Genomic DNA, 27,160 nt, shown 5'->3' on the forward strand with positions numbered 1-27,160 from the left:
ATATAAGACAACCAGTGAGCACATCTTTATAAAAATATATACTGCTGTGTTCAGTTTGTAAGCATATGGTTAAATACCTTTGCATGTATAATAATGAGAGATACTGAATTGCAGATTATTGTTTGTGCCTGTTCTGCATGGATTTGACACTCCGGAGGTACTGGCCTCTCACAAATTGAGTTGGAAAGTGATTGCATCTCTTCTGAAAGTTTTCATAACCGATATTAATTCTTCTTATATGAATGGCAGAATTCTACAGCGAAGCCATTTGTTTTATTTTGTATTATTGTGTATGTGTGTGGATGATGTGGGATGTACCTCTACCACAGTACACATGTGGAGACTAGAGAACAATTTTGTGGAGTCTGTTCTTCCTCCCTTTACATGGTTCCCATGCTGGAACTCAGGTCATCAGGCTTGCCTAACCAGCACTTTTAACCACTGAACATTCTTACCAGCTGGGTACACTACTCATTGTATTTTGAACCCTTTCTATATAATATTAGAAAACATTAATATGTATAGATCACTTGGTTCATGCTAAACATTCATTTTATATGCTATTATGTTTTATTTTATATAAGGAAACTAAGTTGTCTGTTTTATTGCTGTTGCTTTTTCTCTAAATGAAAATTCTGCTGTGTAGCCAGACTGGCCTCATATTTTTGGTCTACCCATCTTCCTCCCGTCAGCAGTCTAAGTAGAATTACAGGTGTGTGCTACCACACCTGGTTGGAAACTAAGACAGCCGATGATAAATTTTGTTAATATTTGCTCAGCTACTACAGTTCTTCAGAGAGAACAATTCTGCTTACACTTTTCTTCCAACAATGTGAACAGGAGACTTTGGGGACATGGGTGGGAAGTCATGATTTAAAAATGAAGTGTTTGGGCTGCAGGTGTGATGGTTAATCTCAATTGTTTGATGTTTCATTGGATGAGATATAAAGTCACCTGGAGATAGGAATGTGGACATGCCTTCAGGGAATTATCTTGATTAGGTTAATTGAGGTGGTAAGACCCACACACTCACTGTGGGTGGCACCATTCCCTGGGCTGGGATCCTAGACTGTAAAGTGGAGAAAGCACTGGAAATCATCCTTCTCAGATCTCTTGACTGCTGAGGGCATGTCAGCCAAGCCTTTGCTGACAGGATAGACTATACCCTTCTGGACCTGTAAGACAAAGTAGACCCTTTTTCACAAAATTTGCTTTTGCCAGTGTGGTAGTTTGAATGTAATTGGCCCCCATAAAGTCATAGGGAATGGCACTATTAGGGGGTGTGGTTTTGTTGGAGTAGATGTGTGTTTTTGTATGTTTCCTTACTCTTTCAAGGGGCCCACCACCCAGCTCCCAAATAAATTATACTCGGAGGCTTATTCTTAATTATGAATACTTGGCCTTAGCTTGTCTTGTTTCTTGCCAGCTTTTCTTGACTTAAATCATCCCCTCTACCTTTTGCCTCTATGCTTTTACCTTTTTCTTACTTCTGTAAATCTTACTTTCACTCTTACTCTGTGGCTTGCTGTACAGCTGGGTGGCGGGCCCCTGGAGTTCTCCTCCTTCTCTGGCTACTACTTCTTCTTTCTCCCAGATTCCCCCTCTAAATATTCTCTCTGCTTGCTAGCCCCGCCTATCCTTTCTCCTGCCTCACTATTGGCTGTTGTTCAGTTCTTTATTAGACCATCAGGTGTTTTAGACAGGCACAGTAACACAGCATCATAGAGTTAAACAAATGCAACATAAACAAAAGTAACATACCTTAAAATAATATTCTACAACAGGTGTGGTCTTGTTGGAGGAAGTGTGCCACTGTGGAGGCAGGCGTTAAGGTCTCATATGCTCAAGCTATACCCAGTGTCTCAGTTCACTTCCTGTTGCCTATGGATCAAGATTTAGAACTCTCAGCTCCTTCTCCATCACCATATCTGCCTGTATGCCACCATGTCCCACCATAATGATAATGGACTAAAACCTCTGAAACTATAAGCCATCTAATTAAATGTTTTCTTTATAAGAGTTGTCATGGTCATGGTGTCTTTACACAGCAATAGAAACCCTGGCTAAGACAGTCAAGTATTTATAACACAACAAGATTTTTGTTTCTTTGTTTTTAAAACAGGTTCTATGATCCTGACAGGAATTTCTTTCTTTTTTTTTTTCTTTTCTTTCTTTCTTTCTTTTTTTTGTTGTTTGTTTTTTTCAAGAGAGGGTTTTTCTCTGTAGCCCTGGCTGTACTGGAATTTGCTCTATAGACCAGGTTGGCCTGGAACTCACAGAGATCTGCCTGCTTCTGCCTCCCAAGATCTGACACCTCCCAGCTCTGACAGGATTTTCTACACTGCCTTTCCTTAGATTTCACTCTGCTTCTTTAACAACATTCACATTTTTAAAAAATAGGTCAATCAATTAATAAACTGGATACCACTGTTACAATGCTATAAAAAACCAGAAAGTGAGCTAATCACAATATAATTTCTTCTAGATAAGGTCATGGGCTGTGTTTTGGTTGATACTGTAATTGTTTGCATTCAGATCTGCTGAGGAAGGAATAATGAAATGTGTAGTTCAGAGTATACCATGGAACTGCCCATGCTTCCTGACTCAACTACACCTGACCAAAGGCTTCAGAAGAGAAAATGCAACATTATTTACAAAAAAAATTTCCTTAGACTACTTAACATTAGGAAATAGTACCTTTTAAAAACTAAATTTTGAGCCGAGCATGGTGGCACACACCTTTAATTCTGGCACTTGGGAGGCAGAGGTAGACAGATCTCTGTGAGTACGAGGCCAGCCTGGTCTACAGAGTGAGCTGAGGACAGCTAGGACAACACTGAGAACCTCTGTCTCAAAAAACAAAACAGACAACAAAACCTAAACTTTGACATTGTTAATCACAGCACTCCAGGCAAAGGAAGATAGAGCTCTGTGATTTCAGGGCTGGCCTGAACTAGGTAGTGACTTCCAGGCCATCCAGAGAGAGACCTTGTCTGGAAATAAATAATAAACAAATTAAACACACACACACACACACACACACACACACACACACACACACACACACACCCCAGATGCACAAATACACAGGAATTAGACAAATATTTAAAAACTAGAGTCGCGGCTGCTTGAGTGATTCAGATAAACCTTGTTTTGTTCAATTAATAACGCGTTTTCCACAATGACTCATCCCGTTTAATGAAACTATTCTCAGTTCTAGTCCCTACCATGACGTGAGGCTGTGGGAGGCAGGAAGGGATGGGGAAATAGGTCATGTCAGCCCTTTTCAGAGGAAAGTCTCCATTTTTGTGAGGCTGTAATGATTTGTGAATCGTGGATTTTGAGCTGTGGTTAAGAGCCGAGGAGGAAATCAGAGGCCATAGCAAAGCTCCCCACATTCCTTGCTCTGCAGTAGTTACCTTTCGAAACCTCCCCAACAACTTGGACAGTAAAGCCACAGAAACCGTGGCTGCCTGTGGAAAGGCTGGAGAGCTCGGAGCGCCTGTAAGAATGCACTCCAGCATGTAGGAGTGCAGCTGGGCGGCTCATGCCGTGAGTTTCAGCCTAACTCTCTGCCATTTTCATAAAAAATAACCTCTCGGTGTCCCCCCATGGTGCAAGAAATGTGACTTATAATGGCCTCGTTATTTCAGAATTGAAAGCACTGTTTGGTCTTCTGGGAGAATGAGTACATCAGAATTAACTTGTAGCTCTAGAGGCTGGTGGGTTTCTATGACAACCCAAACCAGGGGGGAAAAATGTATAATTATTTTCCTTCAGCTCTGGAGAACTCAGTGAATGACGTGATCTGTAAATGCAGGTTTTTTGTCCTATAAATGCAAACAAGCACCACACATTCGTTTCCTCTTTCATGAGCCCTGACTCTTTGTGCTTGGCACCATCTAGGGCCCAGTGGTTTTCAACCTTCCTAGTGCTGTGACCCTTTAATGCAGTTCCTCATGTTGTGGTGACCCCAACCATAAAACTATTTTCCTTGCTATTTCATAACTGTAATCTTGCTTCTGTTATGAACCGTAATGTAAATATGCGTTTTCAGATAGTCTTAGGCGATCCCTGTGCAGGGGGGTCTTGACCCACAGGTTGAGAACTGCTGATCTATGGACTGGTGAAAAAGACAAAGGGTAGTCCCTCCCCTGATGAAGCATGTTGTAGCAGAGGAGACAGGTAATAAACAAAAAGAAAAAGATAAATAATTTCAGCATGCAACAGAAGCCCCACCTAGAAGAAAACAATGTGCCTTGTTGCTGGCTAAGCAGAGATGGACTGCTTAATTCAGTACATACAGTCGTGTGTCATACAGCCTGCCTTCAAAGGTACTTCAAAGGCACCACATTCCACTCCCTGGCCCCCATAAGCTTGTAACAATATCATAATGCAGAATGCATTTGTCCAACTTCAAAAGTCCCCATAGTCTATCACAGTCATGGTATCATGAGGTGAGAGAGGCACACGTGAAAGACAGCCAGACTGGCTTTGGTAACAGACCCACTCTGCAAATAACCCATTAGCTGATCAGCCTTCTAGACATAGGAACGGATTAATCTACTCACAAAGGCAGAGCTTAAAGAACTCTTCAAACGTCTCACCTGGTTCCATGTCCCGTTACTACCCCAAAGTAGTAACTATCAAGTAATTAAAATACTAGTGTGCTTACTGTGAGTGTTGATGATCTCACCAACACCATAGCAGACTGTCTTTATTCCAGTGGCTTATTGCTAGGACTTAGTATTCAAGAATATCATCTTTTGGCTTACTGCTCTTGCAGACAACCTGGGTTCGGTTCCCAGCACCCACATGGTGACTCACAGCTGCCTGTCACTTTCTGTTCCAGGAACTCTGACACCCTCTTCTCTTCAGACATCTGAGGGTTCCTGCATGCATAAATGTACAGAAACCCACATATGTACCCCCTTTGCTCACACATTTAAAAAAAAATCTCTTAAAAAAATCAGCAAGGTATGGCAGAGCACACCTTTAATACCAGCACCTGGGATGCAGAGGCAGGTGGATCTCTCTGAGTTTGAGGCTAGCTTGGTTTACATAGAGTTCTAGGTCAGCCAAGGCTACATAGTGAAACTCTAATTAAAAGAGAGAGAGAGAGAGAGAGAGAGAGAGAGAGCATTTTAGAATAATGCCAATAAATACAACTTAGGCCTTTACACCAAAATAGTACCGCAAGCAAAGGAGGTCTATCCCCTGCCAGAGTCAAAGCAAAAATGAAGGCCTTAAAATCCAAGACAGTTGTGTTGAAAGGTGTTCACAGGCACACACACACACACACACACACACACACACACACACACACACACACACAGATATTCATGTCACCCGTGTCTCACAGGAGCACCCCCACAAAAAACAAGCATCACTACTGTCAGCAAGTTCACCCCATCACTGACTCAACATGAGGAAGACAGAAGACAACAAGTTGTATTTATTGTTGCTCTCAAGGCTCATGAGCACCAGGCCAAACAGGCTGTCAAACCATGACGTTGATGTGACCAAAGTCAACATCATGATCAGGCCCAAACAAGAGAAGGCACATATTTGACTACCTTACTGATGAGGATGAGTTAAATGTTGCCAACAAAATCAGGCTCGTCTCAGGAGGATCTCTGTGAGTTCAAGGCCAGCCTGGTCTACAGAGCGAGATCCAGGACAGGCACCAAAACTACACAGAGAAACCCTGTCTCGAACAACAAAACAAAACAAAAAAACAAAAAATTAGGCTCACCTAAATGGAGCCCAGCTGCTAATCTGAAATATACATTTTCCATCATTTAGAAAAATATATATAACTTAGGAATGCCCTCAACTACTACTACCCTTTCCGCATCCTCACATCTCAAACTTGTGGCAACAAAGTAGTTTTGAAATTGTGGCTGTCAACAACTATGAAGTTAGCTGATTGCTCCATTATGGTGTTTATTATTGCTAGTCCTATCATGTGAGGGACAGCGGGCACAGCAGCTGTGCGGTCAGAGGACAGCTTTCAGGAGTCAGTTCTTTCCTTCCCTCCTGGAGTTCAAGGATGGAATATTCATGTTGGGCTTACATGCACTGCTTTTACCTACTGAGCCATTTTACTGACTGTCATGGTGCTTTGAAATTCATTTTTCTGTCTGCTAATTTCCCTAAAAATTGGAGATTTTTTTTACTAGTAGCTCAATAGCAATTACTTATAGAAATAATTTTTTGTAATAATACTAGTAAAGATTTTGAAAATATAACACAAGAACATGAGTTCTTTTTCGTTATTCAGACCTAAGAGAGGCCATGAGGCCTGTGCGTTGGGAGTTGGGGTAACCTGTGTTTGGCATGTGGCGAATGTCATCTCACTTGTTCTAATTCCCTCTTACGAGCATTTGTCCAAATCAGAACTTTACAAAATACCACCAAAATGATGTTCTGCCTACCGAGCTAAATTCCTTGTGGTGCTACTCCCCAAAAGTGAGACAGGGAAGGGAAGCTTTGTTCTGTGAGGATCTCAGATTTTTTTTTTCCTGAGACAGGGTTTCTCTGTGTAGTTTTGGTGCCTGTCCTGGATCTCACTCTGTAGCCCAGGCTGGCCTTGAACTCACAGAGATCCACCTGACTCTGCCTCCCGAGTGCTGGGATTAAAGGCATGTGCCACCATTGCCTGCCAATTGTCACCTTCTTTTTTTTTTTTAAACTTTTTTTTTTATTTATTTATTATGTATACAGAAGAGGGTGCCAGATCTTATTACAGATGGTTGTGAGCCACCATGTGGGTGCTGGGAATTGAACTCAGGACCTCTGGAAGAGCAGTCAGTGCTCTTAACCTCTGAGCCATCTCTCCAGGCCCCAATTGTCACCTTCTTAAGCCAGAAGGTTTGTCTGCAATTCTTATCCTTCATTGCTTAAGCACTACCCCGGAAGCAGTAACTTCCTTTGGTTTTTTTTTTTGCTTTGTTTTTTTTTTTTTTTTTTTTTTTTTTTGTAGGACCATTGCTTAAGAGAGTGTAGCTTCCTCTAAAGAAGCTTTTGAAAGTGGCTTCTGAGGATGGTAGGGTCAGGCCTGGTACAGCGGCTGTGGGCAAAAGTGAGTTGAGACGCCATGTGCATTGAGTGATGTCCCCAAATCTGGTCTGACTCCCATATTCCCAAACTCACCGAGGGGCAGCACTATCCACTTAGTCAGCTGGGCCAAAAGATCCTGCTCAGTGCCCAGTCTATAGGCCCCTACTTCCTTCTAGCAATAGCAGACCTTGGGGATATGGCCAAGCTAGTAGCTGTCCAGAGGCAAAATTGAGGGATTGGGAGACAGTGTAAGGAGTTAGGGAGGGGACTCTGGCACTCATAGGGCTTGATTTCTGCTATTTCTAGAATACTTAACCTTAATGATGAGTAATAATAAAATATAGACTTAATAATGAAGAGTGTTCATCAGCATATATATGTGCCTATCTGTGATAAAGGTAGACAAAGGTACAGGGGTGTGTTAGTTTGTTAAAGTATCATTGGTGTGGTATGGAGCTGAATTTAGGGCTGTGAGTTGATTGCAAGGGATCACAGGGAAATTTGAAATGATCGTCACAATAATAATGCCTGCATTGTAGTGTAAATTGCCTGTACTGCTATACAAGAAAATATTTCTATTAAAATACGTTTACCTTCTGTTTAGAACTAGAGTCCCCCAGGTAGGCACACAGTTACTCATCTAATGACAAAATTTCCCAGTTACTAGCCTGCCTCCAAAAGACTATTCCTGTTTAAGGTATGGAAGTTCCAAAGAGCTAAAACTCCACTGGAGAGACGTTACTTTGGAGTCAGAGGAAGCGTGTCTCAGATGTGGAGGCGTGAAGCATACAACACGCCCTGTAACACACATGGTGATATGATTAAGTTTTCCACTGGGATGCATCCAAAGCTGGTCTTGAACTCACTATGTAGCTAAGGACGACCTTACACTTCTGATCCTCTTACCTCTACCTCCTGAGTGCTGGGATTACAGGCATGCACCACCACGCTTTGTTTAAGGTAGTGGATCAAACCCAGGGTTTCCTGCATAACTGCAAATGGGTTATATCTTCAGCATCGTAACAGTCCTTTTAAACGGGTAAAAAATTTGCACTTCCTCCTCTCTCTTTTCTCTAGACTGAAACAGAGATACAATTCCAGAGAAGGTGCTTTGCCAATGAAAATGCAAAACCTGGGCTCACGAACAATCTCATGGGGATGAACAATCTCACAGGGACACCCACTCTGCTAATCCCTTACGGTTCGTTCTGGCCTGAACGCAGAGAGAAGGGTTTCTTTCCTATTTTAAGGGTTCTTTGGTATGAAATGCTGGCCTATGTCTTAATAACAACATTTGTGCAAGAAACTTGGTCCTTCCTTTCTCATAATACCTCATTTCAAAATACACAATTAGAGGTCCAGGTTAAGTTCAGCTCACAGATCTGCTCCTGTCTCATTAAACCCACAACTACTGCAACTACTGAGGGGGATATCATGTCACTGTCTGGTCAACAACAGAATTTTAGTTACTCTTCTGGTGCTGTGATACAACACCATGACCAGAAGCAACTTAGAGGAGGAAGAGTTTATTTTTGGGCTGATGGTTCCAGAGGGATAAGGGTCCATCATGGCTGGGAAGCATGGCAGCAGGCAGGCATGGTGGCTAGAGCATCAGGTTGACTTCACGTCTTCAGTGGCAAATATGAAGCAGAAAGAGAAAACTGTGAGCAGGATGAGGTTATGAACTCTCAAAACCGATCCCCCAACCCCCAATGACATACTTTCTCCAGCAAAGCCACACCTTCTAAACCTACCCAAACAGCACCACCAACTAGGGACCAATGCTGAGGGATGGTCTGCATGTCAAATGTGTGCTCTGATTGGTCAATAAATAAAACACTGATTGGCCAGCAGCCAGGCAGGAAATATAGGCGGGACTAACAGAGAGGAGAATTGAGAGAGCAGGAAGGCGGAGAGAGACACTGCTAGCCGCCGCCATGACAAGTTGCATGTGAAAACGCCGGTAAGCCATGAGCCACGTGGCAAGGTATAGATTTATAGAAATAGATTAATTTAAGATATAAGAACAGTTAGCAAGAAGCCTGCCACGGCGATACAGTTTGTAAGCAATATAAGTCTCTGTGTGTTTACTTGGTTGGGTCTGAGCTGCTGCTGGAATGGCAGGTTAGAGAGATTTGTCCTGACTGTGGGCCAAGCAGGACTAGAAAAACTCTAGCTACAAACCAAGTATTGAAATACCTGAGATTATCTCAAATAGGAAATATTTATCATTCAAAGCACCACAGTCTGCTGTGGGATGCTCTGAATGCTGTGAATGTGTTGCTCTGATTGGTTGATAAATAAAACACTGATTGGCCCATAGCCAGGCAGGAAGTATGGGCAGAATAAGCAGACAAGGAGAATTCTGGGAAGGAAAAACAGAACTGAGGAGGAGACGCCAGCCTGCCATCCAGGGAGCAGTATGTAATGACACAGGTAAAGCCATAGAAAACGTGGTGACATATAGATTAACAGAAATGGGCTGAGTTTAAGTGTAAGAGCTAGTCGGTAGTTAGCCTGAGCTAATGGCTGAGCAGTTTTAACTACTATTAAGCCTCTGTGTGTTCATTTGGGTCTGAGCGGCTGTGGGACTGAGGGACTACGGGAGCTGGGTGGGACCAGGAAAAGTTCAGCTACAACAGTTAACATCCCTTTAACCCAAACTATTAATTTATACACTGTCAATACATTCAGGAGAGGGATTGCTAATAAAATCAAACAGTGTCAAATCCATACTTAAAATTTTCAAGGAAGGGTTGGAGAGATGGCTCAGTGATTAAGAGTACTTGCTGCTCTTGCAGAGGACCTGGGTTTGGTTTCCAGCACCCACATGGCAGCTCACAAACACCTGTAGCTCCAGTTCCAAAAGACCCAACATCCTCTTCTGGCCTGCAAGGGCATCGAACACAAACATGGTGCACATATATACATACAGGCACAATATTCATATACAAAATAAAAGTTTTATACATTTTTAATTAAAATTTAATTATATCCCTTTCTCTCTTCCCTTTCCTCCCTCCAATTCCTTCCATGCTGCCTAATCTCAAACTGAAGAAACTTCTTCCCTAATTATTATTTATTGTAACACACACACACACACACACACACACACACACACACACACACACACACAAATATATAAATAAAACCTGCTAAATCTTTCTATTGGTGTGTATATGGTTTCAGGGCTGACCACTTCATATTGGACAACAAATTGGGGGGTTAATTCCTGGGAAATGCTAACTCTCCCTCTCAGCAGTCATCAGTTGCCTGTAGTTCCTTATCCAAGAGTGTGACCCCATGAGATTTCACCCCTTTCTATGTTTGCATATCCACTGCCATTGTTCAGATCTTGTTTGTGCAGCCACTTCTAGGAGAGACTGTTTCCCAGCTGAACTTCTCATTATTCTGGTTCTTTTAAATCTTTCTGCTTCCAATCCCAGCACTTGGGAGGCAGAGGCAGGCGGATCTCTGTGAGTTCGAGGCCAACCTGAGCTACAGAGTGAGTTCCAGGAAAAGCACAAAGCTACACAGAGAAACCCTGTCTCGAAAAACAAAACAAAACAAAGCAAAATCTTTCTGCTTCCTCTTCTGTGATATTCCCTGAGCCATAGATGCAGGAGCTGTGATGTAGATGTATCTATCCATTGGGGCTGGCCTCCCCATGATCCATTAATCTCTGCAGTGTTCAGTTGTGGTTTTCTATGACAGTCTCCATTTACTTTATATTTACCTAAAATCATACACAATACATAAAGTGTGTGTGCACAGATGTACATAGGCCATGAAGGCTGACAATGCTCCCCACAAGAACTAGAGGCTAACAAAAAGCCCAGTGCCAGGCACCATGGCTGTTGTCCTTGGCTGCCTCTTGGAGGTTGACGGTAAGCCCCTATTGCTGAAGATACCACACACGGGATACAGGGCTGGGATTGTTGGAGCTAGGTCTACCCTGAAAGCCTCATTCTGGTGGTCTAGCTCCCATGATGCCAGAGGTACTGTGCAAGCTGCCCAGGGAAGGGAGTAATTAACAGTCCTATGCACCCATGACACCCGTGAAGCACAAACACAAGCATGGCAAGCTACCCACAAAGGTGGAGTCAGCGCCACTCACATGTTGGCAGTAGTAACCAAGAGCTTGCCTAACTGGACTGAAAGCCCACTCAATAGGAGGGAAACCTAGCCAACTTCCCAGGGCTTGTGAGGTCATGCATCTTAGAAGAGAATCTATAATCACCACGTTGCTAGACCAGCAAATGACTAACCTCATTCTAAATCTTATCCTTATCCCCACAGATAAGTGTGCCTATCACCCTTTATCAGAATAATTTTTTTTAAAAAATTTTCTAATGAGTAGGGGAATATAGCTCAGAGGTAGAGCACTTGTTTGGCATGTGCAAGACCCTGGGTTCAAGTCCCAGTGCACTCCCCATATACACAAAGTCTCAATGAGAATCAACCGTGGTGACACACATCTGTAATCTTAGCATTTGGGGACAAAGGCAGGAAGGTCAGAGTTCAAAGCCAGACTGGGCCACAGGACAAGACCCTGTCTCAAAAATCCAAATAAACAAACAAAATCAAACAAGAAACCCTCAATGAATTTACACTGTATGAAAAAAAAAATTTTCAGACTCCTTAGCAGTATATAAGCTTTCAAGAGCTGATGCCATTCAACTTCTCTTGCTTGGTCTCAAGCAAGAGATCCCAAGATATCCATCCCTTCCTTTCCAAGATCAAGCTACATCAAAATATATGCTATCTGAGCTGGCTTTTTGGAGCCCATTACCTATGATGGGACACCTCTCACAGCCTTGGGGCAGGGGGAGGGGCTTGGACCTGCCTCTACTGAATGTACCAGGATCTGCTGACTCCCCATGGGATGCCTTATCTTCTTGTAGGAGGGAATGGGGGTGGGCTTAAAGATTAATATATATATATATATATATATATATATATATATATATTTATATATATATTATCTCCTTGTTTTCCTGGGGAGACATGTACCTACATCTACTCAACCCAGAAAGGAAACTGATGACAGACCAAAGCAATGACCAACCTCCAACGTAATGAACTTGAGTTTATTGGGGTGACTTACAGAATCATGGATGACTCAAAGGCAGCTGCGACCCCTGTACGGTTGACAACTCCCAGAAGCTGAAAGCCTGGAGTCTGGTATCCTTTGCACAGTCTGCAGGCAGCCTGGCAGGTCAGTCTCCTCTCCTCAACAGTCTTTACGGCTCATATGGTCCTGGGAGGTGAGGGGCCCTGTGAATCTGGTTAAGTTTCTGTGTCTTGAGACTTGTATATTATTTTCCAAGTCTCAAGGAGCCTCCCTTTAGACCCATGGTTCTCAGCCTTGCTAAGGCTGACCCCCTAATACAGTTCCTCGTGTTGTGGTGACCCCCCCCCACCTTAAAATTATTTGCTACTTCATCACTGTCATTTTGCTAAGCATCATAATGTAAATACCTGTGTTTTCTGATGGTTTTAGGCAACCCCCGTGAAAGGGCTCTTCGCCTCCACAAGGAGTCACGACCCATAGGTTGAGAACCACTGATTTAGAACTTCCCAGTCTTAAAAGTTATTTATGTGCATGGGTGTCTTGCCTTGCAAGTACGTTTGTACACTTTTTGCCTGCATGTATATCTCTGTGTAGTGTACATGGCCTCAGAGGTCAGCCCAGCAGAAGCCAGCAGATCTCCTGGAACTGGTGTTAGTGATAGTTGTGAGCTGCTATGTGGGTGCTGGGAACTGAATCAAGGTCCTCTGCAAGAGCAGCCAACATTCTTAACTACTGAGCCATCTCTCCATCTGGGAACTTTCTGAGTTTTTCATTTTTTTATGGATGAGTGTTATGTATATCTGTGTACCACATGCATACCTGGTGACTGAGGAAGGCATCAGATAACCTGGAACTGGAGTTACAAATGGTTGCACACTGGGAACTGAACCCATGTCCTTTGCAAGAGCAGCAAGTGTTTAGCCACTGGGTTATTTTTCAAGCCTCCAGATTCCCAAATCTTTTTTTGTTTGTTTTGTTTGGGTTTTGGTTTTGGTTTTTTTTTTGAGACAGGGTTTCTCTGTGTAGCTTTGGAGCCTTTCCTGGAACTTGCTCTGTAGACCAGGCTGGCCTTGAACTCACAGAAATCTGCCAGCCTCTACCTCTCCAGTGCGGGGATTAAAGGCATGTGCCACCACTGCCCAGCCAAATTCAGCTTCTCTGATGTGTAGCACAAATCTTAAAAGGTCTTATTAATAAAAACAAACCCAGAGCCAGGTATTGGGGTGAACGCTGAAAGATCAGAGAAATAGAACAAGCCACAGCCAACCTCACCTTGCCAATTCCTCAGCTGATCTTGTTTTCTCAATCTGGAAGCCTCTGTGTCCTCATCCGAATGGATCTCAGCTGAACTGCTGCTGAAAGCTAAAAGCTTAAAAAAGGCTCTAGCCAGGAGGTCCTCACACCTTATATACCTTTCTGCTTCCTGCCATCACTTCCTGGGATTAAAGGCATGTGTCACCACGCCTGGCTGTTTCCAGTGCGGCTTTGAAATCACAGAGATCCAGACAGATCTCTACCTCCTAAATGCTAAGATTAAAGGTGTGTGCTATCACCGCCTAAACCTATGTTTAATATAGTGGCTGTTCTGTTCTCTGACCCCTAGATAAGTTTATTGGGGTGCACAATATATCGACCACACTGATGGAATATTTCAATTAGGAAGTTGCTACACAGATCTTCTGAACCTACCTCTGGAACTTTACTGTTTCTGCACAACCTTCTAGGGCAAGGAATGATGGAACTTCATTGTTATCTCTCATCTATCATCTCCCTTATCATTTCTTATCTTTATCCATTATGAGTGATCAGAATTAACTATTAAAAGTACTAGGCAGCAGCCCGGCAATGATGGTGCACGCCTTTAATCCCAGCACTCGGGAGGCAGAAGCAGGTGGATCTCTATGAGTTTGAGGCCAGCCTGGTCTACAAAGCGAGTTCCAGGAAAGGTGCAAAACTACACAGAGAAACCCTGTCTCGAGAAAAAAAAAAAGTACTAGGCAGCCAGGATGCTTCTTATTGCTAGAGAGAGAAAATCTGCTCTCTCCTCTGAAGTCTGAGAGATGGTGGAATGTGGGTCTTAGGAGTCTTAGAATTGTCTGAAATGCTCTTCTGGTAAGTCTATTCTGACTGATGATTTGTTACATTGTTACTTATATTTTTCCTTCTTTCTTCTTTTTTTTTCAAGACAGGATTTCTCTGTTTAACAGCTCTGGCTATCCTAGAACTCACCTCGTAGACCAGGCTGGCCTTGAACTCACAGAGATCCACCTGCCTCTGCATTCCAAGTGCTAGGATTAAAGGCATGCACCACCACTGCGCAGCTTGTTACTTATCTGTAGCCAAAAGTTTTCCTGGTCCCACCCGGCTTGCAGCCTCTCAGACCCAAATAAACATACAGATGCTTATATTAATTAAAACTGTTTGGCCTAATGGCTCAGGCTCCTTGCTAGCTAGATCTTACACTTAAATTAACCCATAATTCTTATTTATGTTTAGCCACATGACTTGGTACCTTTTCCCAGTTCTGCCTTCACATCTTACTTCTCATGGCGGCAGCATCCGAGACTGACTCAGTCTTCCACTTCCCAGAATTCTCCTCTCTGCTTATCCCACCTACACTATACTTCCTGCCTGGCTACTGACCAATCAGTGTTTTATTTATCAATCAATCAGAGCAACACATTCACAGCATACAGAAAGGGATCCCCAGCACTCATCTTTCAATACTAGTCCTCAGAATTTTACCTCTGAGTTTGAACTAAGTACAAATTGACTCAGAGAATAAAGACTACCTCTCCCAGGCTTCCTCACAGCTATGGATAACCATACCATTTAGATATGGCCAATGTTATGTGACCAAAAGTAGTATGTGCATGTCTTATAGGAACAATTTATGCATTCCTATTCCATTCCCTTTTTTCCTGATGACCAGGATATGAACATTCTTGAGCCACATAGAACCACTTACCAACCTAAGGATTGAGAAGGAAAACTGAAAATCTTTTGGGTGACTTTGTAGATTAGTATCCAAATAACAATAGACTTTTATATGAGAAGTTTCTTTCTTTCCTTTTTTTAGAGACAGGTTGTCTCTACGTAACCTCAGCTGCCCTGGAACTTGTTATATAGACCAGGTTGACTTCAAATTCACAGACATCTGACTGCATGTGCCTTCTGAGTGCTGATTAAATGCTACCATACCTGGTAAGAAATTTCTTGTTTAAACAACTACAGAATTCCTGCCCATACAAGCACACCTGGACCCTAATTCTTTTCCAACAGGAGAGAAAGCATGGCTCTGTCTTGTTTTTCAAAGCAACTGAAACCCTAAATCAGGCTGTGATAGCCATCCTATTTGTTGTTTTCTCCAGAATTAATACACAGTTGTGTCCAAAAGAACATCCTTGATTAAGATGTGGTGTTTCTATCTAAAATTACCTTGGAGAGTGGTTACTTCAGAGCAGGAGAAAATATATCCCAGACATGGAGAGAATGAGTTCAAGAGTGCCTTTCCTCCCTGAAATAACAGGTGTGCAACGAGTCCTAACAGTCTTTCAAAATCAGTTGCAGTGGGCTGGACACATGGCTCGAGGGTAAAGCATTTGCTACCAAGCCTGATGGCTGTTTGATCCTCCAGCCCCCCATGGTAGAAGGAGAAAACCAACTCCCCAAAGCCACATTCTGACCCCCAGGTGCTTACTACAACACACACACACACACACAAGCCCTATACACAACACAAATAAATTCAATAAAAATTTTTTTAAGTTGCAAAGATAAAGAGAGACTGAATTTTTGAACAGATATAGGAAGCAGATTTTTAAATGTTTTTTCTTTGTTCTTCCTTTTCTTGGTGGTGTTGAGGATCCAACCCTGAGCCTTGAGTATGCAAGGCAAGTTCATGCTATCACTGGAAAAGAAATCTGATTTGAGGACAAAGATAACATACCATCAGTTTGCAAGAAATCCTAGGAATTCAAATTCAAATCAGAGGTCTGTTTGTTATCAGACTTAAGAATTCAAAAAATTAGTCAATTTTCTTTAACCTTTTTAGGGATGAGAAAAACTAGACATCGAAAAAAAATTTTTAAGGTGTTTTTTTTTTTCCTCTCTTTTTTTATTTATTTGTTTATTTATTATGTATGAAGAGTTCTGGCATGTATGCCTACACGCCAGAAGAGGGCACCAGATCTCATCCTAGATGGTTGTGAGCCACTATGTGGTTGCTGGGAATTGAACTCAGGACCTCTGGAACAGCAGCCGGTGCTCTTAACCTCTGAGCCATCTCTCCAGCCCTAGACATTGAAAATTTAAAAACTAATTTAAACAATTTTAGTTTTACAAATCATTGTTTTGTGTTTTCTTCATTCATCTCAATACAAACTGGTACTAGAGCTGGGTGTGGTGGGACACGCCTTTATATATCCCAGTACTCTGGAGAGGAGGGCAGAGCTCTGGGGTTCCAGAGCAGCTGCTTACACAGTGAGTTTCAGACAGCCAGGGCTACACGGAGAGAGCCAGTCTCAAATAAGAACGACAGTAGGCAAACCGCTGACTCCTGGTTTAATGAGCAATACATAGCAAACTAGTTTTTTACTGTTATCTTACACAGATAAATTTTGATTAAGTGTCCTTTTCCAACGACTTGTTTTCCTGATTATTATGGAAACTTTTACTATTTAAGTAACACAAAGTGACAATATACAGTCACAGCCTCAGCAATATGAAACACCTGAATCATGTATTCTGCTTTAAGATCTAATGCATACATGGCCTTCTTGGACAATAATCCTATCTCTTACATTTATAAAGTGCTTACACCTCAAAGCCTTTATATATATTAGCTCATTTGAATTCTTCAAGTCATTTATATTTGATAACTAAATCAGAATTTCAGATGTCAAGTTTGTCTTTGTTCTGAGGTTGCGTATCATTTTTTCTTTTGTCAGAAATTAAAGGTTTTATTCCTTTATTATGTTTTATGAATAACATCATGATGCATTTTACTCAAATATTTGAGCTGTGTGTCCTGTAGAAAATGCTAACTCTTTTTTGTAGAGGTAGAATGTCACCAGAAGTAGGTGTCAGTATACTCTTGAAATTGTGAAAAGATAAACATATGCAATTCCCTAGTGAATGACCCAAAAGCTCTTATCATACATAGTCTCAAATACAACTTAAGTCCAAAATAGGGGGGGAAAGCTGTCCAACCAGATGAGATAGAAGGTAACTAAATAGAGCAGAGCAGCCAGACACCAGAATTTCTTACCTTTATGAATCCTCAGACCAAATAGGCGCCAAGATCCTGTCTCCACCTGCCTTATACTCCTGTCTCTACCTCCCTCGTGTTGGGATTAAAGGCATGAGTCTCCCAAATGCTGGGATCAAAGGTGTGAGCCACCAGCTCTGTTTCTCGTTTAGACTGGTTCAATCTTGTGTAGCCCAGGATGGCCTTGAACTCCTGATTTTCCTGCTTCCTCCTCCCACACACTGGGATTAAAGGAGCTTTATTTGTCAGAACACAAAACATCACACAACATTCAGCCTTCTATTATTTTGAAAACACCAATAACTTTTTATTTTGTCCCATTTTTGGTTGAAACAGGGTCTTACTGTGATGGGAAACTTGCAATCCTCCTGCCTTAGCCTTCCTAGTGCTGGGGTAAGACCTGCCCTACCACCATCCCTAGCTTCCACTTAAAAAGCTAGCTGTGTCATTGAACAAGCAATGATTTTATACACTTAACAGACAACTAAATAAAGCATAAAGCCAGGAGGCCTGCGGTTTAAAACCAGCTTTATTTGTAACTAGCAACATACAAATCATTTATCTATAAAATAATAGCATCTATTCCCTAATTCACAAATGTTTCACAAAATCAAAATCCTTCCCAAGAAAATGTGACTGTAAGTCAAGATATTACTAATTTTTAGCCTAAGCCTTAACTCAAGAGTTGAGAATGACGAATTTGAGAATCTGCCTTCTATACATCAATTGCAGATCTTAATTGTGCAGATGAATAATCTGGTTGAGATACGTATTACCAAGTTTCCACCTTACAAATCAAAAGCTATCAACAGAAGTTGCTGGGGAAGAAAAAGTTGGCCCCACACAGGGAAAAACAGCTTTCTAAGTAAAGAGTAGTTCTTAGAACATTCGCGATACACATGGAGCAGAATGTAGACTTAGGCCACTAATGCCTAACTACACTTTGAAGAGTCAGGAAGCTCACTTCCACAGAAATACTGTTGAGCTGAGTGTTTTACAGACTCTTCACACAATCAAAATGATGACTAGTACATTATCTGTGGCCTTTTGTTTTGTTTTGCCATTTTATTTTTCATTCAAAAAAAAAAATCACTTCCCCATCCTGGACCAGATTCTTCTTGTCCTCTACCCAGAGTGTAAGAACCATTAGCATTTTGTCACTAGAGAACAAAGCGAAATTTGTATGTTACTGAATATTCAGGAATATAATTCTAAAAGAGTATAGAAAACTTTATATAGCATAAAACATTTGTACACGTACACCATTTGTCATGTATATGTATTATGACAACCATATGTATTAATAAGCCTTCAAAAGGTAAGCACCTATAATGTAACAATGCCAGTTTTATGTGGTTTACTATTTCTGGACTTTCCCTTACATATGGTAACTGAAACAGAAACTGCAGTACAGCTCACAGAGAAATACAAACTAGATACAGACACCATAATAAAATGGCCATGTATACCACTGTTTAGGGAAAAAAATTAAAGAAATACACTTTAACTACTGGCCCCAAATGCCACCCACCATCCACTTAAGTTCTTAAACTCTTAACTTTTAATACAAAAATATCTTCAAGCTGAAAATCAAGAACATTTACAGTAACTTAAAAAATGGACAATATTTCAATATTACACAAAACAGTTCTGTACACAGCTTGAAGTTTTAAAGTTCTTTGCTGGCACTTAACTTGAGTTGATAAAGTTATAGTGTTTAACTACTGATCTCAATAAAATACTGCCTTTTAGCTTATACATATTTTCAAAACCAATATTACTTCACAAACATTAAAGAATAAATCACTTTCTGCTGATAAAACCTCTAAGATGAATACTAAAACTATATAGCCAAAATATTTTAGGGAAGCAAACAAACTTTTTAAGACAGTGCATGACCAATGAAGAAAAATTTACATTATTTAATCATGTCCAGTGAAGAAAAGGATTGTTCCTCTGAGTCAACAAAGCATTTAACAAGTACAGATCAAAACTGTGACTTTATAAAGCAAGTTACCTTGTTCATTTTTTGGTTTAGAAGGGTGCTTAAATTGACGACACTACTAGGTAGGAAATATTTTAAAGTAAAAACTGAAATTCTATGAAAACAGTGGAATCCTGATTTTTAAAATTTTCTGTGACTGTGTAAGCCCACTGAACACATTATCAACATGAAATCACTATTTAGTAACCTTAGTATTTCTTTCTTTGCAGAAAGGAGAGCATACTAAATTTTAACAACTATAGCTGAGGATACTAAAAATTTACTTAAACGCCTTCAAAATCCAAAAATTCTCAGTCTAGTTTTCCTAGTAATAAATTTCAAGTTAAGATCTTGAACCACCAGGCAAAATTTAACTAAATTAGGAAAATCAAAATATAAACATACTAATTAACAGCAACAAAATCCATTAAACAGCTCACTATGCATATTTTAATCATGGACTTTCACCACAGTAAATTATCGAAATAAGTAGATTTCAGGTCAAAATGTATAAATGTTGTATATTGTATTAATATTTCAAATTGCTACCCTTTCTAAACCAAATCTCCAGTCCTAATCAACTTTGTCTTTTTCAGGAAAAGGGACATCACTTTAAGATACATTCCATACAGTAGAAACATCTTACTGTCTCAAAATATTTACAAAGAACCCTGCTGATCTGGTGCATTGCGCTGAGGTGCAACCTGAACCCAGACTTCATCGTCAGAAAACGAACTTGAACTTCCTGACTCGGAGTCCAGTTCACTGAATCCATCTAAGTCCCACTCGGTGCTAGACTCACTCCTTGCATCATCTTCCTCAGTAATGAAGCTCTGCCCAGGTTCAAGACAGGAAGGATAAACTCGAGCACACAAGCAAATAAAGCCAGAGTCAAACTGCAAAAGGCCTAACATGGTACCAATATTAATCCATTGGTCTTCCCTAGTGTCATATTCATATACTGTCACACGGTTCTTTTTCCACTGTGGGGTCGTAGAAGTGATGAGCAGCAACTTTTGGTCATGATTGACGATCTGGTAGTTGTGGGTTTCTGAGTCCAATGGAATATTACTAATCCGCCTCCATTCTCCTCTAGCTGGGTTGTAGACCTTCATGACTGGGATGTCACAAATACAATAGATTTCATCTTTGAAGACACAGGCTTCCTGAAAGTCACTTCGTTTAAGAGATGCACAATTCAGCCACATATTATGGCTAGGATCATAGCAGAGCATGCGCTTACTGTTGACAGCGTAAAGATAGTTCTGAACCACTATTAGTTCAAAGGAATAAAAGGAATGGGGTACAGGTGCCACCAATGCCCACTGGTTCCTCTGAACACTGTAACATTCCACTTCCTTCAATTTAACTCCAGTAATCGGGTCTCGCCCACCCAAAATGTAGATGTAGCCATTCAGGTATGCCACATCCATGCCCTCCCGACACAGCAAGCGGTCTGCCAGTTGATGCCAACTATTTTGGGCTGGTTTATACACCCATAGGTCTTTCCTGGGCTGGGCAGCGAGATAGATGTCATGGTCTGGAGAGACACAAACAGCTGAGGAGGTAATGGTCTTAGTGTGCGCCAAGCTGGTCAAAGGAGATGGCATTGTGTAAATATCTCCTGAATAAGGGTCATAGCAGAGAAAAGGATCTCTGGGGTGTCCGAAAAAGATTACCATCTCTTTGGCACACATGCCCAACCTTTGGGGTGGATTTTCTGCTACAGATACAACAGAGCTACTGCTACTATTGCTGCTGCCGCTGCTGCTGCTGCTGTGGCTGCTATTTGGCTTGGATACCACTGACTTGTACAACCGATCACCAAAACGCAGCTGCAGGAGGGCCCCTTCAATAATGTCCAGGCAGTACTTCTTCACAATAGGCTTGGTCAGTAGCCCTCCCAGGTAGTCCTGATCTTCAGCGGGGAAGTGTGCCCAACGAACACACTTGAAGACTTCTGCAGCGCTGGGGCCCCGCTCTTTGGGAGCAGCCTCGAGCCACTGCACGGCCACATGGCACACTGTCTTCTCACTCTCCACATCCAGACTATCCAGACGCAGGACGGCCAGCAGCTGCGCCAGGGTCAGATCTGCCAGCGTCTCCTCCCGAATGGAACCCATCCTGCTGAGCTGCTTGAAGTTGTGAGCGATAAAGGACTGGGCCTGGGAGCGCAGCTTGTGATGGTCAAAGGCATCTGCAAACTTGAGGATGGCAGTGCAGTTGGTCAGGTCAAGGCGCCGAGCCAGGAAGGAAGCACACGCTTCGCGCACGTACTCCAGCTGGAGCATATCTGAGGCCGCGTACAGGCGCTGCACGTTGGCCTCGCTGAGGGACACGCGACCGGTGTAGCAGTAGTCGACCAAGACCTCGAAGGACTCGGCATCCACATCGTGAATGGTCACGCTGGCCTGCTGGCTCTCGTACATGCCGCCCGTGAACATGCTCTTGAAGTAGGGGCACGCCGCCGCCAGCACGTTGCGGTTGCACGAGAAGAGGCGCCCCGTGCCAGGCCCGCTGCCGGGCGTCACCACCTCGATGGTCACATCACACAGCAGCCGCGCGTCGTAGAAAGACTTGAGCTGGGCCAGGAGGGCTGCGGAATGGGCCGTGTCCTTTAACTCCTCCGGGCCCGTGAAGAAGGCCGACACCGAGGGCTTGGAGATCCTCTTGGGCCGCCTCCCGCCGCGGGGACTGGCGAGGCGGCGAGAGCGCGGGGCGTCTTCCCGGGACTGCATGGTGGAGATGGCGGCGGGGCGCCGAGGGCGAGAACGGCTGCAGACGCCCGGCTCCTCTTCACGCCTCCCTCGCCGACGCCGACGCAGAGGCGTCCCAGAACAGACTACGCTCGCGGCCGCAATGACTCCACCCGGCCTTCGCCGCGGCGCCGCCTCCCTTTATCGCGTAGCCCGCGCCTGACTCACCGTTTCCCTTCGCGCCCTTTCTCCTCTCCGCTCACCCTTACACGACCCCGGGCTCCAGCCGCGAGAACAGCTTCTGCCGCGCTGGCGATACCGGTAGGTGCCCGGACGAACTACTCTTCCCAGGTTGCCTTTCGCGCGCCTCGATGCATGACGGGATCATCGAGGCTGGCGGGCCAAAACAGACGGGTCGAAGCAGCGGCTTTGCATGTTGGGAGTTGTAGTTTGGGTGTTTTCTGTTGTTGAATCCTGTCACAGGTGGAAAACAGTATCCTGAATTTGCTGCTAAAGGTTTTAGCCTTGCCTAGTGACCCACGCTTTTAATCCCTCACTCAGGAGGCTGAGGCAGGCGGATCTCTGTAAATTTGAGGCCAGCATGGTCTACATAGTCAGTTTCAGGATAGCTAGGGCTGTTACACAGAGAAATCCTGTCTGGGGGTTGGGGGAAACAACAACCACCAAAAACCTAAATAAACAAAATAAAAAGGCTTGCAAAATTGCAAAATTGCCCATGCCATCTATCATCTGGTGAATGCAAATCAATTCACAATAAGGGTTCACCACACACTCACTGGAATATCTAAAATTAAAAGAGGAAACAATGCTAAATATTGGTGAGGATATATGCCACTGGAATCTTACATACTAATAATACAAATGGAAACGGCTATGACTTGAAGCACGATCCTAATTAGTCTTAACAATAAAAACCTGGAGTCAGATCATATGGGTGAGATCCTGTCTCTACGACTCCTCAGACTGAATGGGCCATGAGAGCCTGTCTCCACCCGCCTTATATTCCTGTCTTCACCTCCCTAGAGCTGGGATTAAAGGCATTGATCCTCCCATGTGCTGGAATCAAAGGCATGAGATCCTAAGTGATCAAAGGGATCCCTTGTAGTGAACCCAAGGGATCAAAGGTGTGAGCCACCACCACTGACTGTTTCTCTTTTAGATTGGTTCAGTCTTAGTAATGTAACCCAGGGTGGCCTTGAACTCCTGATCTTCCTGCTTCCTCCTCCCAAGTGCTGGAATTAAAGGTGTGTGCCGCCACTGCCTGGCCTCTATGGTTAACTAGTGGCTAGCTTGGCCCTCTGATGGCCAGGCAAGCTTTATTTGTCAGAACACAAACAAAATATCATACAACAGTGATTATTACACTAGAAAACTCTTTGGTAGTTTCTTTTGAACATCGGGTAATTTCACTGCTAGGCCCGAGGGAAATGGGAACATCTACAAAAAGAATTGTGTTAGAACTTTTCATAATAACTGTACCCAGAGTAGCTGCAATCTGCAAACAATCCAACAATCATCAACAGAATAAATAGTATATTTATACAGTGTAACACGACTCAGAAATCAAAAAAGAAATGTCTTTTAATGTTTAAAATAATGTAGACAAGCCTCAATTTTTAAATTTTTTTTTAATTTTAATTTTTTTTTTTTTTTTTTTTTTTTTGAGACATGGTTTCACTGTGTAGCCCTGTCTGTCCTGGAGCTCACTCTGTAGACCATGCTGGCCTGGAACTCAGAGATCTCCTGCCTCTGCCTCCCACATACTAGGATTAAAGATGTGCACCACCACTGCCTGGCAAATCTCAAATTTTTTACAGAGTAAAAGAAGGCAGATAAAGACTTGTCCATCCAAATGGTGGACTCCCAGCCCAGTGAAAATAAACTTCCGTGAACAACAGTCATGACAGCTGCCAGTCTTGGATGAAGGGTGGAGAGCTGGTGGATAGCTAGATTGGAAAGAAATATGAGGAAACTTTGGGAGTTGGGGAAAATGTTTTCTTCTGTTTGAGCAGGTGTTTGCACAGGTGTCTGCAACTGGCAAACTCAATGAACTATATTCATATTTGAGCTTTCCATGCACAATAAATTATATCAAATGTAAGGAGTTTCCTCATAATTGTTAGCACTAAACAAGGTTGTGTGTAACGAGTCTTTTTCTGTCCCACCAGCCAGCTCCCAAATAATGACATGGAGACTTCTTATTAATTATGAAAGCTTGGCCTTAACTTAGGCTTGTTTCTAACTAGTTCTTTCTTTCTTTTTTTTTTCCCAAGTCAGGGTTTCTCTGTGTAGTCCTGGCTGTCCTGGAACTCACTCTGTAGACCAGGCCTGCCTCTGCCTCCCAAGTGCTGGGATTAAAGGCATGCGCCACCACCACCCAGCTCTAACTAGTTCTTATAACCTAAATTGACCCATAATTTTTAATCCACGTTCTTCCACATGCTTGTTACCTCCTCTCTGTACTGCCCATCCTACTTCTTCTGTCTTTGGCTGGAGAGGCTGCCTTTTTTCTTCCCAGAGCTCTCTGTCCCCAGAAGTCATATGTATACCTCCTGCCTAGCTATGGGCCATTTAGCTTTTTAAATCAATCACAGTGACACATCTTTACACAGTGTAAAGGAATATTCCACAACAGTTGTGAAACTCTTTTCTAGGAAATCATCAGGAGCATAGTTCAGTCATAAAGCAAGGCTCTCTTTAACTAGAAGTTCAGAAATCAGCATTGTTGTAGCTCATACAGATGATCGCTGCAAATGTGGTCCTCTGCATCCCGAGGTGATTCTCAATGATCGGCAGACTAGGATTTTGCAAAACAAAGTAGCAGAATGCCAACACGGCACTTAACATGGCATCCTTTCATTCCTGCCCCAACTTTATCACTAGCACGTTCCTTATCACGTTTCCTCAGTTTCAATTCTTCACATTTTCTTGTAATTGACATAATCACCTATAACAGAATCCTTATCCATTTCTGTTCATGAATGTTTTCAACAGCAGGATCAACCCAAGGCCCTCCTGAGGAGGTCCAATGTCTCTTATTTTCACTATTTCCATGCTGGTTGACTTCATTCCTTCTCTCTTCCTGATGTCTTTCCTGGGACAGACCCTTTTGTCTTCCACTATGATTTTGTTCCTGATTGGCTTCCCTAGGCTCCCTTCCTTCTACACATTGGACTCAGCTTTCTGCAACTCCTTTTCCTAGTTTTTATTCTAAGCACTCTAATGTATAGCATGTCTTACTTGTTTGGCCTTTAAGGCAGGGGACAGGATATATATACTTCATTAAAAGGCTGCATAAAAAGCACAGTACCTGCTCATCTCAGAACTCAGGCTTCTGTGCCGTGTACACGTGAGTCACCACACCCCCTCCTCCAACTCCATCTGACACCCACTCCACTCCTGTTCCCAACAACTCAGTGTCAGCGGCACCACCAGGCTGCCGTGTCTACAGCCTGGCTCATCTCGACTGTTTTCACTCTGATATTCAGATCGCCTCTATAGAGTGTTCATTTTCATATTCAAGATGATTCTCCGTTGCCTTTTAGTCATTAACTGCCATGAGGGTTTAAATAAGGCCACCCTCCCCTCGTTGAAGAGTGCCTTGGACGGGACCTGCCTGCAAGCATCCCTTCTGTTTCACGTATTTAGTCGATACTAATTTCTCTTGGACCTGTTGTGTAGTTTTTAAAGACTGTAACTCTATATAAGCTAGGCCTGGTGACTCACACCTATAATCTCCTTACTTGGAAGAAAAATGCTTATGGTTTTTAAAAGGCTTACATCACGTGCCGGGCGGCGGTAGTGAAAGGACCAAGTCTACGCCATGACAGGCTGCTCAGTCTTCTCTCAGAGATCAGGCCTCAATTTCAGTTTCCTGAGACTTGAGCAAGCAGTTTCTGGGAGGGCCACGAACAAAAGACATAGTCCTTGCAGTAGCTCCCTTTCTGCACGTACTCTGACTGCTCAAGGTTCAGCCAGTTGTTTACTGTCTGGGACCCCTCACCAACTTAGAGCTAAGTGTGTGGGTCAATGTGAACGTTCGAGGCCAGCCAGCCCCCATGGCAGCTTCAAGGACAAAGCCTGGGACCTGTCCAGGCCTGCCCAAAAATGATAACTGTAACCCCCAACCAGTAAATTCAAAGATTACACACCCTCACCCAAATCATCTCATGCAAAGGCTTGTACCATCCTGCTTGCAGTTTTTGCCTTTAAAAACTCCTCACTCTGACAGCTCAGGGCCGTCCTCCTCCACCCGCTGTGTCGGAGTGTTGGACATAGACCAACCCGTGTGTTTTGCATCAGATATCGGCTCTGAGGTGGTCTTGCTTGGGGGTCTCCTGATGCAGGCACAGCAGTGGCGCAGGCCTTTAGCCCAAGCACTTGGAAGGCAGAGGCAGGCAGATCTCTCTGAGTTCAAGGCCAGCCTAGTATACAGAGTGAGTTCCAGGACAGGTTCCAAAACTACACAGAGAAACCCTGTCTTGAAAAGATAAAAATCAGAAAACAAAACCCCCCAAAATGTGACTTTCATTCATTAAAATGACTTCTATAAAAACTCTGTATGTATATCTATACTTTATGACTATTCATTAAGATTCCCACACCTGTTTCTTGATCAAAGTCTCTTTCATTTATTTATTTTTTTTGTTTTGTTTTGTTTTTTGTTTTTTGAGACAGGGTTTCTTTGTGTAGCTTTGCGCCTTTCCTGGAACTCACTTGGTAGTCCAGGCTGGCCTCGAACTCACAGAGATCCGCCTGGCTCTGCCTCCCGAGTGCTGGGATTAAAGGCGTGCGCCACCACCGCCCGGCTATTTATTTAATAATAAATAATAAGCCGCATTTATTTCACTGATTTAAGGCTTTCATCCAAAAATTCAGCTATGGCTTCTTCATCTGCTGATTGAAGCAGTCTCTGAATTAGCTGATCCAGACATTTCTCACCACGTAAAAATTCCTGATTAAAAAAAAAAAAAAAAAGATGGAGTTATTATGAAATCTGATGATATAGTGTGAATCTCGGGTGTTTCCCAAAGGCCCATATGGTAAATGCTAGG

General features: G+C 42.8%; 2 protein-coding genes across 4 annotated transcripts in view; both read right to left on the reverse strand.

Annotated features, from left to right (window-relative positions):
• Positions 1–17,916: 17,916 nt before the first annotated feature.
• Positions 17,917–22,408, reverse strand: LOC128107124 (kelch repeat and BTB domain-containing protein 7). Its single transcript, XM_052732652.1, has one exon. It carries the CDS (start codon positions 22,125–22,127, stop codon positions 20,049–20,051), a length of 2,079 nt encoding a protein of 692 aa, XP_052588612.1. The 5' UTR covers positions 22,128–22,408; the 3' UTR covers positions 17,917–20,048.
• Positions 22,409–22,446: 38 nt separating this feature from the next.
• The window catches only part of Mtrf1 (mitochondrial translation release factor 1), a 32,964-nt gene continuing 28,250 nt past the window's right edge, over positions 22,447–27,160 (reverse strand). The window contains exon 10 of one of the 3 annotated variants that reach the window (XM_052732655.1): positions 22,447–22,559. In XM_052732655.1, coding sequence (XP_052588615.1) covers positions 22,470–22,559 — 90 coding nt within the window. In that variant the 3' untranslated portion in view covers positions 22,447–22,469. Of the gene's footprint in view, positions 22,560–23,773; positions 27,061–27,160 lie in introns of those variants that run through there. The other 2 variants (XM_052732654.1, XM_052732653.1) reach the window with 2 other exon arrangements.

The sequence above is a fragment of the Peromyscus californicus genome, unplaced genomic scaffold (genome assembly GCF_007827085.1).
Source record: "Peromyscus californicus insignis strain IS unplaced genomic scaffold, ASM782708v3 Scaffold_12__1_contigs__length_115047231, whole genome shotgun sequence".
NCBI classification, from domain to species: domain Eukaryota; kingdom Metazoa; phylum Chordata; class Mammalia; order Rodentia; family Cricetidae; genus Peromyscus; species Peromyscus californicus.

Excerpts from the sequence above, each read along its gene's own strand:
- LOC128107124 (XM_052732652.1), bottom strand. The coding sequence starts at position 22,127 with ATGCAGTCCCGGGAAGACGCCCCGCGCTCTCGCCGCCTCGCCAGTCCC.